Source organism: Dreissena polymorpha, chromosome 11 (assembly GCF_020536995.1).
Source record: "Dreissena polymorpha isolate Duluth1 chromosome 11, UMN_Dpol_1.0, whole genome shotgun sequence".
Taxonomy (NCBI): Eukaryota; Metazoa; Mollusca; class Bivalvia; order Myida; family Dreissenidae; genus Dreissena; species Dreissena polymorpha.
In genome coordinates, this window is record NC_068365.1 from 34,847,544 (window position 1) to 34,867,353 (window position 19,810).

Genomic DNA, 19,810 nt, shown 5'->3' on the forward strand with positions numbered 1-19,810 from the left:
CATAGTAAGCTTTTGAATTCGTTCATAACGTTCAACACATTACTATGATTGATAATTCATTAACGGCGTCCCGATAACTTTGAAGCGTGTTGTGTTGATTACGCATACTTTCTTATGTCAATGCTTTCTCTCGCCTTTTAATTTCATTTTGACCTCCATGTATTATGTTAAAAAAATAATGCAGGCTTGATACTTTTTTTAATCATTTAAGTAATTTACTCCAATGTGGCTATAATATAATAATTATCATGTTATTGTTTCAACAATTCTCTTAATTCAAACATAAGGAATAAATAAACAATTACCATATTATTTGATGCACGGCGAGGTAGTGTAACAGGAGCAGTCATCATGCGGATCTTCCGGTACAGGCGATAGTATTTCTGTCGGCAATCAGGTGTCTTCCACTGGTGGTAATTTTCCTGTAGCCTTTTGGCGATGGTTTTGTAATTCAATTAAAATCATAATCTTATGAAATATTTGTAATATCTAAATTTTCATTTTAACTTATTTAATTATTTTAATTAATCCTAATTAATAAAGTTTTAATTAATGTCATATGACAAAATTTAAAAAGAAAATAAGTATTGCATATTGTTTAAAATAACTATTGCATATTGTTTAAAATAATTATTGTATATTGTTTAAAATAACAATTGAATATTGTTAGAAATGCTTAAAGAATTGTGCAATCAAATATCACGCATTAAGCCCCAATTTCACAAACTACATAGGTATACTTTTGTGCTAGGTGAGCTACACAATTATTACATATTGGAAACTACCTTGATGTACTATTAGAAGTAAGCTAAGAGAAAGAGTAGCACATTCCAATCTAAATTGTTTACCAAATCAAGAACGCAAACGTAAGCAGTAGAAACTTCCAGAAAGTTCCATGACTAAAGCTTAACAGTTTTGACCTGAACAAATATGAACAGTAGGTGAATCAACGTACCACGTGAGACCACATGGGATCACGTGGGAAACGTATTTGGAAAATTCTGATCAAATTTCAAAAAGCAGCCACCGAAAAAATATTTAAGAAAATGCAGTGCGCGATTAAATTCTTTCAGGTGAGATGTTATTACTTATTTATTTTCAAACCTAAATTATTGTTTGCTGCAAATAAATATATTCATACTTTAATTATTGTTTGCTACTTTAATTTGTTTCAGTTACATTCAATGTAGATTATTTGAGAAGGTTGTTTGGCTGCACAATATCCGAATAAACAAATACTGTGTATTTATGATAATTGCTATTTTATAAGTATCATATAAGTAAAACTAACAGTACTGTTTTCTCATAAATAAATAATTTCTTTATTTTATGATTTAATAAAACAATGTTAATGCCTGAAAACTGTTAGTAATATTAAATAATAATCTGTGAGATTTATTGATATATAATAAGAATCAATATCGTTACATATGTACGTATATTTATCATAAATGATATTTGTGCATGCAAATATTTATCTTGTTTTAATAAATTAACACTGTATTATCTGGATATTCTTTCAGAGAATAAAATGGGCTGTTTATATTATCGACTTCTTTAATTATTTACATCTATTATGGATCAAAGAATATTAGCGCTTAATACCAATTTTCATAAATCAAAGAACGATAGCATTTAATGCTAATAGAAATTGGAAATGCGGCAGAAACAATATTCATTAAAACCATAAATCGAAGAATGAATGGAACTATTAATTACTAAGAACTAAATAACTTATCGTACGTAAATGAAGATCCCGTTACCTAGTATATTAAATGGAAATGATGAAAAACCTCAATGAACATTAAAATATATAATAAAGCTCGTACGATAGTTTCGTTCTCAAGGTCACATAACCCCAAACCGGAATCTTAAGGAAATTAATTGCGCATGCGTAACCTTTAAGAACAGCCGACCAAGTCAGTCGTCTGCCAGAATTTTGACAATTGACCATCAAAAACTCTCTGTATTGCAAAACATAACTGCCAGATGTCAATTTGACCCAAATTAAGGCTGTTTGCAATTGGGCTGTTGCACTTGGGGTCATAAGGGGGGGGGGGGGGGGTAAATGCTGGAAAATCACACAGAAACCTGTTCCGGAGACATATTCTAAGACTACTTAAACACTCGGTATTGTTTTTCAGTGACATTTTACATAAGTTTGCATCAATCTCAATAATGAACCTTTTGCATGTCTTTATTTCATCTGTACTTATTATTATTGTTTACTTTTTGAGCCTTTTACTGTTACAAATGCCCGCCAATTTTGAACCGACACTGTTATCTGCCTTTGCCTTCAACCCCGTCAGGACAGATCTACTCATAATAACACTACTTTGCCTTATTTTTCCTATTTGAATATCTTGCTGGGTTCAAGTAAATCAAGTAAAATCAAGTATTCAACTGAAAACACAAAAATGATAATAATATTATGCTTTCTTTCCTGGAAGAATGTTGTTGTGATAGACCCTGCGTGAAAAACACCACGGAATATGTATTTAAGTGACGACAATTATATGCCTAAGCCTAAGTGTGCATTTATAGGCGGTGTCGAAATGGGTCTATAGCTCTGCCTGAACTGTCGTCCAATTGGTTTACAAGTCCGGCTGAAGTGACCATCAAAAACTGTACAGCATGACTGATTCGGAGACGGCCCTCAACACTCGCCCAGTCGCGTCGACACGGGGTGAAACGTAAAAAACAAAGTCGTACTCACCGTTTGCATCCATTTATTGAAATTGCCACCACAACGGAAGCTGTATTGCGACATTTTACGCACATAACACTAGCGTTATGGTCGCAATGGTTCCACCGCGTGGTCGAGAGGATCGGTGTCTTTGCAGGTTAGTTAGAACGCCGTTATTTTCAATTAAATATATTGTAAAATGATTTCTTTGATATCCTGGCACACTTTTGTCACCAAAATTAGGAAAATTGGGTGTTTTACAGTTACTGCAGCTCTGAAACCACATTTTGTGGCGATAACTTTGCCAGTGTGCCCGACAGTGTGATGCCGGCGTGGTGAATTAACCATTTTCAGCAAATAAAGCAACACAGACTATTGAAAGCTTACTTTTATTGTATCTAACTTACATTAGTTGGCACCGTAATGGGTAAATGTGCACAAAAAATCTTGTTGTTGTCTCAGATTACACGGAATTGAGCACCCGGGTCAGACTGACACTTTCCGGAGCCTGTCCGAGACGGAACTCGAGCCGAGGAATCATAGGTCCAGGTGTGACAAAAGACTTAAAGCTCATGTCTGACGATGCCTTTTTTTTAGTCAAGAAGTCAAGTGTGTTGTTTATCCATGCAAGCAAGCCCTTTTGTTGGGTCAAATGACATCAGAAATGCTGCTTCTACGTGGATTTTACCTAAAATGTGCCAACAAAAATTTAAAAAAGTTTGTTCGAATCTGGTTCAAAACCTGCTTTGACGCACAAATATTGCAATTGATGATTTTTTTCACTTATTAAGTCATATGTTTCATCAGCTTTGCCTATAAGAATCGAAAGTGATGCCTTGTATGGAGTCTAAGTTCTGCATGTATAATGTAACCAAGTTTGGCTTTTCTATCTTAATTTTTGACGCGAAACGCTGTTACGCATTACGCTTTCAACGGCAACTTTTATGAATAAATCTGTGTGTCATTGTACCGGAACTTTGTGATCTTTCTCAAAACAGATTATACCTGTGGGAAAAGTGCCTTTAATTCAAATTTGAAGGGTTTGTGTTCTCTTAAAGGTCACATAACCCCAAACCGGAACTCCTGTTTGCAGGGTTACATGCAGGCAGTCAACTTGATACTTAGCACACATTGTTCAGTGCATGCTGCCTAGGATTTGTAAAATACATTGCAAATGGTACGTTTTGGTATCAATTTGAAGGTATATTTGTAAGCAATAAGAAAAATAGCCATTTTTGTGCTCTATTTTTTCTGTTGCTGGTTCCCGGCTTTGAAAGTAGGTCATGCTATTTGAGCCCAAAATGGTCGCCTCCACATGTGTCAAAACTGGAGTGCCTATTCTATTGTAAATATTTTGAGTTACAACACATAGAATTTGATAACATGCATTTTTTTCAAAAGATTATGCATTTATCTTCTCAATGATGTATGATGATATAGTGCTGAAACGCTTGGTCATGGTAAAAAGTGATATCGAACTTCAACTATTTTATATGTAATATAGAAGGAAATTAATTGCACATGCGTAACCTCAAACTCCGATGTAACAGCACCTTGATAATCTGACTGCAGCTTGCTGAACTTAGCAGCAACATAATCTATAGTACTGTTTTGAGCTTCACGTATCATCGCAATTTACGCATTGCGATTCGTTTAGTTCTTCGAATCGAAAGGTAGTCACGTTAAACATGAACCATTTATAATACAAAAACGGTTTTACTTATTTAAAAACATTCAAAAACAATAAATGAATAGACAGCTGTTGCGTATTAAAGAACTAGGGTGCACGGTAACATATTTAATTATACTTGCGGCAATTCAAATGTGCGTACTCACATAAAGCATCATCTTTGTTAGATGCCGTTTTCAATGAAGAACCACAACTCGTATCACGTCGTGTGTGTGAGCTTCTATCATCACGAATAACAAATAAGCAAAATAAAGTGCGATTCGAAGTCATAAAACAATATATACAATAAAGTTGTGCATATTGTTCTTGGAGTATTTGTTGAATGAAGGCGAATACAATACAAATATGATCGTACTTATTTGCGATGCTGCAAGATTAGTAGGAATATGCAAAACTCAAATAAATAATTATAACATAAGACCTATTATGCGTGAATTTTAACATCCTTATGCAAATTCATTCCCCATACCCTATCACTGACCTGGATTAACGGTGGATTTGTGAAATATATACTTTGTATACAGTAAGCTTGCATACAAATTGCAAAGGTTACCAGCTTACTACGGAAAACTCGGAATCAGACACTGCTTTGGGATGATTAACCTAGCGCTGTTATTTTACTGAATTACTGTTAAAATTCCGAAACATGCAAATTGTTTACACTGATTAAACTTTCAAACACAATGTTTTTGTCCTTATAATGTTTAACAATAAATTCAGTAATGAATAGATAATTATCCTGGTACGATTAAATGGAATACACAAAGATACCACTAAAAAGAAATATTTTGCAGACAACGGCATGGATTTAATAGTTTGTACTTTTCATGTTCAGCGAATGTACCGGTTAAAATTAACGTCCATGTGGGACGCCACAATTACATACCTTACACTCTGGATCAGCAGGCGATTTATTACATAAGATCCTCTATCTTACGGAGGTTCCGGAGACAGCCGATATCACTCTGGATCAGCAGACGATTGTTTGCTTAAAATAATCTATCTAATAGGGGTATTCCACTACGACCCGATTCCCCACGATTTGTCCCGATTTCCAATATTTTGAGGTCGGGGACATTCGTTAGCTCAATCGCGAAGGTCCTAACTCATTCGTAGCTAGTCGTGGGCCGGTCGTAAGTGATTCCTGCAACTCGTGAGCTCCCGAAAAATCGTGCCCAGATTTTAAACGTGTTTAAAATTTGGCCACGACCTCCAAGACTGAAATTTAATCGCAGTTGACTCGTAACAGCGTCGTTGTGCGTTCTTGGGAGTCGAAATCGAATCGTAGATAACTTCGTGACTCAATCGGGAAATCGGTGATCACGTGATCTGTCTACGAATCAGCTACGACTTTGTCCAGACTCTCACGAGTTCACCCGAGTGAGTTGCGAGCCCGCTAAGATTCTCGCGATTTAGTAACGAAACAGTAACGATTTTCGGAGAATGAGTGTGTTATATAAACAGAGCTGCTCAGTTTTTTCAGTCATTCAGTTGTTAGGGATTTTTATGAATTCGTTTCGTTTCGTTTATTGGCAAAAACGGCAAAAGCATTGCCTTGGGCCATTTACAAAAAATATAAAGATTATGGCCAAGACACACAGACACATATCATATATATACACACAGTCATACATACATAAATACATAAACCCACATATTATATGACTTTTTAAACATCAAAATATATACATCAAATAGGTATATTCAGAGTTCACACAGCAAGCAATGCATCACGTAAAATCGAAGCATTATAACAATATTTAGCAACGCTTCTGATTTTTCGTTTAGATCTAGATGACATGAAATTAATAAAGATATTCATAGACGGCCAGGAAGTATTTACTAGGTATTTTTTCCTAATGTTAGTAAAAGCTGTACAACATAGCAAGAAATGGTATTCGGATTCAATAGTGTTTAATGAACATAATCTACACACTCTATTATTGCGATCTACATTTCTGTATCTTCCCGTTTCGATTTCAAGATTATGAGAGCTCAGACGAAGTCTTGTAAGTGATATTCTTGATTTTTCGTGTGATACAAAGTCTAAATAGTCCTCATATTCAAAAGTACTTTTAAATTTACAGTAGTAAGATAGCTTAGGCATATTTGAAATGGATTCTAACCATGTTTGTTGGAACTGGTCACGGATCCGTTGTTTCACTGAGGCAAAATTAATGCTGATATTAGAATTTTTCAAAAAGATCACCATTCCACAGACAATCAAAGTAGGATTTGCATGCTTTAAACCAGCAAAAGGTATTAATATTTCTTTGATTTGCGAACACTCTATACAGTAATGGAATCTGTCTTATTCATTATTTTTATATAAAATTTAAGAGATCTTTCTTTACACAACACTGCTAATGGATATTTGCCGGTTTCACCTAATACAGCCATATTTGGTGTTGATTGTTTTACACCAAGAATTATTTTCAAAAATTTAAAATGTAAGGCATGAATTTCATTAAAGTTATATATTCCCCATACTTCTGAGCCGTACAGCAGAATAGGTAGAATCATACAATCAAATAGATATACTTTGGTCTTAACATCCATTTTAACATTATTAAATAAGCACAAAAGACTATGATAAGCTTTCAGGGATTGATCAGAGAGAGCTTTGACAGCATTATCGCATATTATCTGTATAATACAATTTTACACCTAAGTAGCAAAAACTATCAACAATTTCAATGATTTGTTCATTTATAGTCCACTGATAATTATGATGACTTTTACTCGTTTCAAAGATACATACTTTAGTTTTGTTAACATTAATTTTTAATCCAAATGATGTGGAGTATTGCGATATACTATCAAGTTGTGCTTGAAGACTTATCGGATTAGTGGTAAACAGTGCGATGTCGTCAGCAAATAACAGAAGATACAATGATAACTGTTCAATATCTTTGTCTGATAGATATACCATATCAATATAATTAATGATATCATTAATAAAAAGTAAAAATAAAAGAGGTGAGAGTGGCTCACCTTGTTTTAAGCCTATTGATATGTCAAACAACTCTGAAAAGTTCATGGTCAAGCTTGATCGGACACATGCTTTTATGTTTGAATAGATTGACTTAATAATGTTTATAATCTTACAGCGCAGGCCTGATTGCACCAGTTTTACCCATAATATATCGTGGTTTACAGTATCGAAAGCCTTTTCATAATCTATAAAAGCACAGAACAATTTGTTTCTGGATGCTCAAACTTTTTTGATAATTAAATGCAAGATAAAAATGCAGTCAGTTGTACTATGGTTGTCCCTGAAGCCAAATTGTGAGTCATTAAGTTTTTTGTTATTTTCACACCATTTATTAATTCGATTTCTTAGCAGCATAGAAAACAATTTAGCAGTAATATTGATTAAAGTTATACCCCGATAATTCGAAGGATTTTTAGTATCGCCCTTTTTGTGAATAGGGACAATTACACCCTTGGCCCATGCGTCAGGATAGGTACCGTTAAGTAAAAATGTAGTTAAATATGACCACAAGATAAGGTGCAATAAAATGTTTTGCGTCTATAATAAAGTCGCAAACATTTCCATCAAGATCGCAACTTTTATTTGTTTTGAGTGATAGTATTGTTTTTTCCACTTCATCTACTGTAAAATCCATATCCAGTTCATCGATATTTACATCAAAATCATGCACATTTTCTGTATTCAGACTCGAAATGTCAATCGAATAACAGGTTATTTGTTTATAATCAAATCTGGCAAGAAAGACAAGGGCAGGGGGAAGAATACAATCGAAGAAGATAGCACAGAAAGTCCCCCAAAAGGAGCAAATCCGCCTCCTATGGATTTTGAAGATCAAGATGTGGAACTCTATGTTGCAGATTCAGAGACCGGTGGTGCAACCGGTAAAGGCACGGTGACAATGACTGGTGATATTGGCGCCTAATTCATGGTTGCGTTCGGTGAGGTCCTAGCTTAGTCGCGACCGATCTGCATCGTGCGTAGTACAGTCGCAGTAGATTCTTACACATCGTATTGAAGTCGCGACCCTATTCGCAAAAATCAACCGAACCACACGATTCGTCGTAACTCAATCGTACCAGTGTCGTAACTGAATCGTAGACTGTCACGAGTCTTCCCGATTCAATAAATGTGATAAATCGTAGCGAATCGTGGGCTTGTTTTCGTAGTGGAATAGGGCTATTACGGAGGAGTCCGTAGATAGCCGATGTATTACGATTGAGTCGATGTTTCACGATTGCGCCACGGATAGTCTCAAGTCAATTATATTTAAATAAGTTAGCAGAATTATTCCATCAACGCACTCTGAGATCACGCCTGATCACGCCTTTAACGGTTAAGCTTTTTATTTTTAACGACGATGGTGTGTTAAATATGTTATAACACATACAGCTTAGTGCTGTGCGTCATTTAATGTTTCTTGGATCGGTCATCAACCTTCACAGATGTAATCTTTTGAGTTGTCTAGGTTGTTACATGGTCACATGGTGTATGATTGTCCGAAAACAAGATTTTGTAACATAACAATGGTTGTACGAATAGTGTCAAACGTCTGTTTAACTCGTGTACCTAGCGGTAACGTAGCATGGTTTGGTTGTCCGACGCCCAGACATGTTGTTTAATGAATGTTAGCCTACTGAACCAGATAATTAAACATTTACTTGTCTTTGAACGTTGTTTAATCTTTTTAAAAGCCTGACATATATTGGGTATTTTCAGTGATGTCGATCATAGTCGGCCCGGAAAAAGTGTGAAGTGGTTTCCTTAGTAGGTTATTTGTTTATTCATTATATAGCAAATAAGAATTATTTTTTTATAATTTTATACATTCTTCAGAAATAAAACCTATAACATATTTTATTTCTGCTAAAAATTGGTCGCAAACTGACTATAACTGCAGTAATAACATGCATTTGTTCATAAAAGACGACACAACTAAACATAGGTACTGTTATACCGATTTACGTTATACCATCTTCAATGTGTTGAAACATTATTGATTGAACAAATCATATAAAACGATCGGCGACGAGGAAACATACAATTAAGTTTATAATCTACGTAAAATAGTTCAGCTCTGATCAAGTGAGTACCTCTCTACAATTATGGTATTCTTTTTTAAACCGTTGAAGCGGAAAAGCTATTTGACGGACAGATATAAACACGTTTTTAGAGCACATCACCAGGCAATTGAACTTCATAGGGTTACAGTTGTAAAACTTCCTTCCATATCTGGATGGACTGAACTTGTGATAAACTCGTATATGGCGGTAAAACATTGTGAACAGTGTTTGTGCTCAAAAAGATGTTAAATCTATGTTGGTTGTCAAACGCGCAGGACTGTGCACGTATTCAACGCATAATAAGATCATAGATTGTCCCGTTTGGCTATTATTGTACCAGGGGAGCTCATTGCGAGTGGTTTGGATTACTTCGAACGCACTACTTATTTAGAGTATCCTCCCTTAGTCTAAAAACTGAATTAACTCGCATACAACCACGTGATTAGTTCATCGGTTTAAAACGATGAGCAACGGCGGCAAAGCGTTAGTGTTCCTCATGCAAGGATTTTGTATTCTACTATGATGACACAGGAAAAAATAAATGTGCATTTTATATCGAACTAATAATTTGCTTATGTGCGGGATCTTTAATACATTATGTTTAATATATAGTAAAGTACCAAGACAATCATTAACACTGGATATGTAATAAATAGTATTTAAATTAATTATTGTGATTTGACAAAAATAATGGTGTGAGAAAAATGAATAAAGCAAACCTTGTTATTATACACAAATATATGCAGATTGGATAATGTTGAAGATCTGATATACGTACGGTGCAAATGCTTGCGAAACCGGATTTGATTAATAAACAACGGGAAGCGGAAATTCGAGTATTCGTGATCCGTCAAATTAATAAATATCAACAATAGATAAACACTCACATTTCCAGTTAATGCTAAAAATTATGATGCAAATCTAAAGTTATGAATAACATTTATGTATCTGTTTGTGTTTACTAAGTGTCGTTTGTTTCTAATACAACGGATTAAAGTAAGCAGATAAATGTATTTTACTAGGATATTTTTAGGTAACTGAAGAATCGAGAAATACATTTAGTATAGAAGGAAAACAAAAAATTATTGTGAAGTAAATTTAAAGGTGCACATATTGTAACACGAAATACCTTATTTCCAGTATGCGGCCTTGATATTCCCCAGTGACTTTCAAACACAAATAAACTGGACTGTACAGCGGTTTAACACAAATGCAATACAATACACTTATGCGTTAGCGATGTACATAATGTACAAACAATGACGGACAAATTATTAAATGACTCGATATCCGATCTTGACATTCTTCGCCAATCCCTTGGACCTCGCTACCAGGACACGTGGTCACTCGTGGTCCTGTTGACCATCTATTGCGTCATCTTTATTTCCGGTACGGTCGGGAATGTGTGCACGTGCATCGTGATCATCCGCAACAGCTACATGCAGACGGCCACAAACTACTATATCTTCAGTTTGGCGATATCCGATGTATTGATTATAATTTTAGGTAAGTTGTTCATCCATACACTGGTCATCATTAGAGATGATTTGTTACAACTTCATCTTTTTATGAAAATTTAAAAAATATTAATGCTTTTTACTGATATATACACACGTAGTAATATATTTTGTCGTGTTACAAAATGGTCATAAATGGTGGATAACTTGTTACAAATGCATTATAAATATTAGTAAATTATATAACATTAAGTATTATTGTGACTTATTAAAAATTCTTTGTTTTTTGTTATTATGTTATATATAGTCATACAACGTTTTTTTTTACAAGCTTATTAAAAAATCAGGTAAAAACTATAAATAAATGTCTGCGATCCGCATGGTTTCCCCTTAAAAATCCAATTATCCATGCATTCGTAGCTAATTAGACATTATTTATCATTAATGAAATCTTGACAAATGTGGCAAACAATGCTATTAGAGACTATTATACTAACTTTTCTAACGAAGCCCGAACAAATTATGTTCGATTAGGTAAATATAAAATGGTTACATATGATGTAAATGTCAACATTTATTTTAATCATTCGTTTAATACCACAACTCAAAGGCCATAACAAAACTAGGAATTTTAAATGAAGGACATAATCAGCTCAATGCACAAAGTTTAATTGCTTGCTGCACTACCATCTATTTAAATGATTGTGTTTTCAACGGTAACACATAAAAACGTAAACAATTTTTAGACTCTATTAACGAACGCTTTAAACAAAAACAGAAGTTGTGATCAATGTGTAATCGATAGTTTCGTGTTTCAAAGTCAGATCGGTTATATTTGACTTCTATGAATTTTTTAAGAGACGATTATAGCCATGTAATGATATTTGACATTTTGTTACGGACATATATTCATATTTAATAACACAGCATGCTCGGTTTCACAAAATAACCACACCATCGATACAAATGTAGACCTAAACATGAATTTTTCTGAGTTGTATAAATATTTATATTTCAATCACACCACAAATACCTTTAATTAATTTGTCACAATAAGGTCGTGTTGACATCAACTTCACATTGTTTACAAACAACACTAACAAGTAACTTGTAATGTGGATACAAAGAAGACCGATTCCGTCTTTATATTGCTCGTAAAGATAAAGTCACATTTTGTCCTTGAGTTTGTCATTACTATAGTAAAGATTGCTTTAAATATCTGCACGGGCTGCCATGTTTTGTCACTCGAATAAAGCAATTTGTTACGCTAAAAAAGTTATAATGTACACACAGACTACTGTCATCTTAAAGAATCGCAATAATCATTGTTTAGGTTTTGACAAGTTTGAAAACCAAAACCTGAACTGAAACCTTCGTTGTTTCGATGTAAGCTTCAGAACTCGACATTAGTGCTTAAACCATTGTTGCCTAGTGGACGCTTTAATCCCTTCTAAATTGGATCAATTTATTTAAAAAATTAGGGATGTCTAGTATATTAATTTATTTAGAATATTTGCTACAGAAATTCCTTAAAGCAAACAGCTCAGGGTCTACGCTGTTTGCCAAGGCCTTTTTTTAATGGGTTAATTACTGATACAAAATGTAACATCGTAAATAATTGTTCTCCTTTACTCCATCTGTATGAAATAACGCGTTAGATAGAAAGCAATTTCTAGTTATTTTAATGTATCTGTCAACATAATTAATTGTTTTAGTAAATAGATAGATAACTTGTAAATTGATTAACTTTAGCGGAAAAGTTGTTGATACTGAGAATGATTCTCAATGCGGATACAAATAAACAAATAGACGAAATGTTTGTATTCATTTCAGCACGCGAATATGCTTGCCTGTTTTTTACTTTATAAAATGCAGCATATGCATTTTGTTATTAGAAACATGATTTTCCCTATGGCTTAACATTTAAATATATTTGTGGGTCTGTAAAGTATGCGTTAATGATTTTTTTTATAATAATTTCTTTACCATTTGTATATATATACACATAAATTAAAATATATATTCGAACATTTGTCAACTATTTTGCAATATGTCGATTGCAGGACATCATAAATACACTAAACATTTTGAGGAATGAATTCCACAAAATTATTGAATACATTAAGGCAAATGCACATATACTACTAACACTTTGCTAAGGATCACTGTTTATAGTAATTTGAAGTTCACTCCTAGCTAGATTCAGCCAGCGTCGCGCATAAATGATAAATCAATACATAAAAACAAAACAAACAAAAAAAACACACATCCTAATATCAAAACCTGCAAAATAACAATTTAAATAAAATTAAATTAAATTGAAGATAATGTGAAAATAAAAAGTGATCCTGAGCAAATTTGGAGTAATATACAATAATTGCAAGTTATTACCGTTACAATAAAAAACGATGTTTAATGAAAGGCCTGAGTACTACAATAGTTTATTTAATCACCACCTGAAAGTTGCATTCTCCGGACAAAAGCGCGTGGCAACGCATATTTATATAAGCTTTACATTGATAGAAGATTGAAAACACCTGGTGTACGATGCCCGCCTCGACTTTCTTAAGACAATATTATTAAATGAATTAATAAAGGTAAATTTTTCCTTTCCCCGTTCACATCATTTGCATCAGAGCCACAAACTATAACGTAACAATTAATGCCATACGAGAGTAAATAGATTATTCGATGAACAAACAGTGATGTTGAACTGAGAGAAAAAGCAAAGAAATTACATTAAGCGAACATGAAAAATATATTGGTGTAGTTCTATTTAATTTATGAACTATTTGTATCAATTACTATCGTCTTAGCTTATTAATATAATTGTATGTGACTGTTTTCAGCATCACGCATGTTTTGCATCATATGACCAATAGAGCACCACCAAATGTGTGCAATTTCAAATCATACCAATAATTAGCCGATCCTGATTTTACAAAAATTAGATTGAAATCACCACAGTAAAGCAATTGATACAATATTTCTTTCTATTGAACGAATTTTACAAACATAACCACAGTGCTCTGTTATAAATCACCGGTTTACAGGTGCTCGTTTCTATCAAAGAGTTGAATTAGCAAAGCACACACAATTCAAAGGCAATGGTAAATCATTATTGCAGATTATAATAGAGTAGTCGATACTTCAATAAATACATACGTGATGATTATATGATATTTAGGCATAAACTTTGTGTGTTGTAATAATATAATCGCCTGCTGTTGCAGAGTTAGCTTGCAGGAGCATTTAACAAACGTTCTACACAAATGCATGCTGGCGTTGAAATTTTAAAGTATTAATATTTTGCTTGATAAAGTAAGCATTTGAACTGAATAGGAATTCGCATTTTAACAGTTCCCTCACTTAAAATGTTAACTGTCTATTGTCATCTTTCCATCCGCTAATATTAATAATACGTTCAAATAACCTAATGGATAAATTAGCGCAAATTTGCTTCACGTCAAAACACAATCATATCTTCCTCATGGTATCAATCATTGTCTATTTCCGCCCATAACAGTTCCATTATATATCATTTGAAATGCACACACGCCCTGTCTGTGCAGTAGTTATAGTCTTAAAATAACTCACAAATCTATAGTTTATTTCGTGATTTTGGCAGTGTTTTCTTGCTAATCAAACTTGTTAAATAAATGTTTCAGTTGTTGTAGTGGAATTACTGGTAAAACATTAAAGCATAGCGCTTGGTCAAAACTAAAATATTATATAAAAATAAATGAAACGTCTTTAATGTATATATAAATATTGTTGCCGTTTTGATGTACCAACGACATAATTCTATAAACTCGCTGGTTTTCACGAACGGAATTTAAAAATATGGTGTGTTTTGCCAATTAAATCTCCTGACTTCGTTGAACGAACATAGGCAGCACTTCACACGAATACGCGATAAAAGGCACTTAAAGTACTATGTTTATAGAATGTCATATGCCGTATCGACCACTTTTACACAAGTGCAATGTTAAATGGTCAAATTGTGTTGAGCAAAGCTTCACTAAGACGTAATAAATAACCAAACATTGAATGAAACATACATTATTTTTTGTTTACTACATAACTATTCTTTACTCAGACAATAGAACATTTATTTTTTTAAATATGTCTTTATTTCTTTGACCGTAGATACTGTATTGTAACACACGTAACATACACTTTTCCGGTCTTGTTTTCAGCGCTACCGCCAGAGGCTTACTCCATTTATGAGTCCTACCCATGGCGATTCGGGGAAATATTCTGCTACATCAAGTCTCTCCTACAAGAGATGACCTCGTACGCGTCCGTACTGACCATCACTGCATTTACGGTGGAGCGCTACGTCGCAATATGCCACCCCTTGAAAGCTCATAAATTCGCAAGCCTATCTCGAAGTATAAAAATCATCATCGCCATATGGACGCTGTCGCTGCTGTGTGCGTTGCCATACCCGCTACGTACGGAACTATTTTATTACACCGGCGGTTCAAACCACAGCGGTACTCCGCTGCCGGAGTCTCTAATTTGCAATATACCAGAAAAGTATCATCCCACCATGGTGTACATTTTCCAGTTGTCAACGTTTCTTTTCTTCGTATTCCCACTCGCAATTATTTGCGTTCTTTACATACTGATAGCTATATCACTCCGTCGGGCGGCACTTCAGAGGGTGGCATCCCAGGAGACCAAATCCAACAGCGCTACTCAAGTGAGCCAGTCTGGAAAATCTGTGTTCAGAATGCTTAGTAAGTATGCCAAATAATGCCATCATATCATGCGATCTCATCACGGAAAATGCGTATTCGTCATACGATTCACACTGGTCAATTCTAGATAGGGGAGTTATATCTATTGTAAATCTTATTGAATACATTCTGGACATCCTAATATCTATGGGATATACTCGATTTACTCACGAACGAGATCAGTTTGCCGGCAATTTATAGTTACTATGAGATCTTTCATTAGGCGTGGTATTAAATTCGTTCTGTTTCTTTTCCTGAAATATTCATCCTGCGTTATTATTCTAGCGATTTGAGATTTCAGTCAATGGTATCCTGTTTCTATATGTTCATATAAAAATAAACACATGCCATGACATATCGCCTATATGTACAAACATTGTTCATTGCGTGTAGAAAATAATGACGATAATATGTTATTTGACCGCATACACGTAAAAACCATTTATAGTGTACTAAATAAATATCGCATAATTATCTATATTTAATAATGTAGCTTTGTTTGACTTTGGCTATTTAAAACACAAAGCGGATAGCTTTTGTTATGTTTGTTGTTATCAAAGCATGTAATTTAATGAAGCATGGCAAAAATAGTGTGTTAACCATGAACACAACAGGTACCTTTCCTCGAATATGTCAAAGATAAGAACGGAACTACACGTTTCTCTCACTTAGTATATTGAAATTCTTTTTAATTGAAACAAAGGCGAATTACTAGTACACTGTATATAACCATCACGCACACAACTAATCAACCTTTTCAGTTTCAAGGTTAAATTATCGGGCATTACCGCTTTTCAACATTAAAACATATTCATGCTTATTTAAGCCGCACTCAGGGAAAGCCATGCATAATGCATGTGCGTCAAGCGTCGTCCCAGATAAGACTTTGCAATCCGCACACGTTAATCAGGGACAACACTTTCCGCATAAGCTGAATATTCGTTTCGAAGAGACTTACTTTAAAGGAAATATTCAATTAATGAATCCCCCAACAAAAAACACACACAATCCACAGAAATCACGCCCAGCTATCTCAGAGCGCTGCTCGTTGAATTTCATTTCAATTCAATATTTTAAAGAGGAGAAATGGAAAACGCCTCAGAAAACATAACCCGTTCTTATAATGGTTTTTATTTGTTATCTAACTAGCATCTCCAAATTACTTTATTGATATACAATGAGATCATCTTATCCGCCATTAAATTACATATTGTAAATCTAAATCCAGTTTGTGTTTTTCAGTCGCTGTGGTGGTGGCATTCTTCACGTGCTGGGCTCCGTTCCACGCGCAGCGTCTGCTCACTATCTACAACAAAAACTGGACCCCGCTGCTGCTCCATTTACAGAGCGCTTTATTCTACATATCAGGTTTGCCCATTAACTCGATATTGAAATGCAAAAGGTGATATATACATTTTACACGTTTCGTATTGACAAACGTACTTATCTGATAAAGCATGCCAAGCATCATGTCAAGCTATTTTTAAACACTGACTATTTTCAAAAGCCTTTATTCTCACGGAAGCCATCGTATTTCCTCATGATTTAGGGTAGTATTTGGGGTCGCAATCTTCATTTTACACATGCACTGCTGTAAGCTCACAGGTGCAATGCACGGGGTGAGCTATTGGGTTGGGCAGTTGTCAGTCCCGCGACGTGAGTAAATTCAAATGACATCTTGTTTTAAAACGTTAGAAAGATTTTGTTGCATCTTCACAAGAATGATTGATCCTCTCTCAAGTTTAGAATTTAGTGCGTCCCTACAGATAGAAAATAAATTTGATAAAATTCTTATCTTAAACAATAACCCAAAGCCGTATATACCATTGGTTTAATTGCCTTAGAGTATGCGGTTGGTTTATTTTATTACACTATGTAGCATAATTACGAACAAGCAAATATTCCGAGATCAAAAAGAACACCGCTTTCATATTTGGTATGCGATTTTGATTTGTGGTCCCTTTTAAATATGTATCCAATCATTACCATTGGTTTCAAACTTACCACGTTATATTACACAGGTGAGCGACCTAGGTCTATCCTTTCTTTCTCTCGTGCATTTGATTGCATTGAAATTCTTGCTTTGTGGCATATGCCATTATTTTCAAGGATCTTAATCATAAATCGTTCAATAGTTCGAAGTTTGACAAATAATGGCTTTATTTGAACGATTTTATCAGGGGAGCCTAAGAGCTTCAGTATGATTTCAAGAATAAATAATTAGAAAGTGTATCGTATCAAATCTGGAGCCACGTACTTACAGCAATCAAGTTTATTCCACGCAAGCGTAGTGCATTTTGGTTTAAATTGAACAATTATTGTGCGTAAATATGCAGCTTGTCAAGTACAAATATAATCTAGAAATCTGAATAGCAAACGAAAACGGCTAATGTAATATAATGTATGCGTCTCAAGTAACAAGTTGCATGCTGTCCGTTATCTGTCATTTAAAGTCAAACTATCGTATCATTATTGGCAACGCCTTCTCTATGCCACTAATAACAATAATAAACATAGGCTTCCATTGCTTAACATCAAAGACGAACAACGAACATTTTAAGTTTATTTGAATGTACTGAATGCCCGTAACCCACAATGGAATGCATATGACCCACCATGCGTTACGGGTAAAGAGTTGCCAATTAAATATATGTGCTATATGGCTTGCAATGAAAGCTGACATTATGTGTAATGTCGTCCGTTGTCAACTTATTACAAGTATAAAACATAGATTAGTATTATTAAACATACATGTCGAATAAGGAGCAATTTTAATATATGCTTATATACGGCACGTCTGTAACGCATAGTACATTCGTGTATGACTATTTCTTAACACCATTTTAATGCAGATGTCCTCACTGACGACCAAATTGATCTTTAGTCATTTAAGAAGCTGAAACCAAACAATTAACGTTCTGAATCATTACCATAATCCAGTTAATGATTAGAACACTTTTGAAAGATGATGCGTTTCAGCCCGTGAAAAAAAACAATGTTAGATATGTTTATTAATGCGTACTTTTTACGTCGCATTTGGTTTATAATTGTGATTGTTTTTTCTGCACACAGGTGTCTTGTATTTCGTCGGGTCAATCGTGAATCCGATACTGTACAACGTAATGTCCAAGCGGTACAGAGAGGCATTCAAAGAAACCATTTGTCACTGCAGAAGAAAACGAACTTTGACATTGAGAAATAGTAGCATTCACCAGTCGTATTACTGCAGCGGCAAATTCTCGCGACCGCCAGGTAGATCCATAGTACGCCGAACGGATATTCCCGTAAAAAAACTCGTGAGGAGATCGGACACCATACAAACACAGTTTAGTCTTTCATTAAACGGTAACAGTGAGTTTGAAGGTGTTGATCCTGCCACAGAGCTTCTATTAGTGGTGACCACGCCTCTGGAAACGCCCACTGAGCATGAGGACCACAGGGAACTCCGGAAGTGTTGGGCGGCAACCCGCCACAAAACAGCCTGTTGTAGTGCTTGTGCGGCAGACACCGTGGACCCTTGTTCCGTTCATTATTGTGAATCGCACGATTTGTTGAACCATTCGCTGTCTGACGAAAGCGCGTGTTGAACGTTGTGCATAAATGATATCAAAGATGCCATTTTTTTAAATACTGTATGTAAATTTAAAATGGAATGGCCATCCCTGTTATTTAACTATGTATCGAAAAAGTTGATTTGTAAACGTTAGAGTTGGGTGCTCTGCAACGAAATCATAAAACAGTTATTTTGAAATATCAACACAATTTCTTTGAAATATGCACTCTTATTTAGTTTGATTATATTAAAGTGAATGACATTACACTTTAATTTGCTGTACTTCTTTGAAATAAACTTGCGGAAGTATACTACCATTATAATACATTTTTTTCTTAGATACAACGAATTGTTAAAAAGTTATACTGTGTTATTTATATGAACACATAATATGTTCTCAAAATTTTGGAAAGTAACATAGTTTTTTTAACCATTTAAAAAAACACAACTAAAATAAAGTTTTTAGATTTTGAAAGTCTAATACCCTGTCTAACAACTTTAATATCAACCACATTTATTCTGATTGATGCAATGCAGTAATGACCTCTTAATACATTCGCTTTATAACGTTTGCTGTCGTTTTTATAAATATTGACTTACAAACTTACAGACTTACAGATTAAT

The 19,810-nt window shown here is 34.4% G+C and overlaps 1 protein-coding gene across 1 annotated transcript; it reads left to right on the plus strand.

Annotated features, from left to right (window-relative positions):
- The first annotated feature begins 9,963 nt into the window (after window positions 1-9,963).
- On the plus strand, window positions 9,964-19,504 carry LOC127851290 (pyrokinin-1 receptor-like). Its single transcript, XM_052384983.1, has 4 exons — window positions 9,964-10,937; window positions 15,088-15,633; window positions 16,876-17,001; window positions 18,706-19,504. Exons 1-4 carry the CDS (start codon window positions 10,691-10,693, stop codon window positions 19,218-19,220), a joined length of 1,434 nt encoding a protein of 477 aa, XP_052240943.1. The 5' UTR covers window positions 9,964-10,690; the 3' UTR covers window positions 19,221-19,504.
- The last annotated feature ends 306 nt before the right edge of the window (window positions 19,505-19,810 follow it).

What these genes read in the sequence shown, in the direction of transcription:
- LOC127851290 (XM_052384983.1), top strand. Translation starts at nt 10,691, where the DNA reads ATGACGGACAAATTATTAAATGACTCGATATCCGATCTTGACATTCTT. An exon ending in ATCTGTGTTCAGAATGCTTA is followed by an intron (nt 15,634 to 16,875) that starts GTAAGTATGCCA and finishes TGTGTTTTTCAG; the next exon opens with TCGCTGTGGTGGTGGCATTC. An exon ending in CGCTTTATTCTACATATCAG is followed by an intron (nt 17,002 to 18,705) that starts GTTTGCCCATTA and finishes TTCTGCACACAG; the next exon opens with GTGTCTTGTATTTCGTCGGG.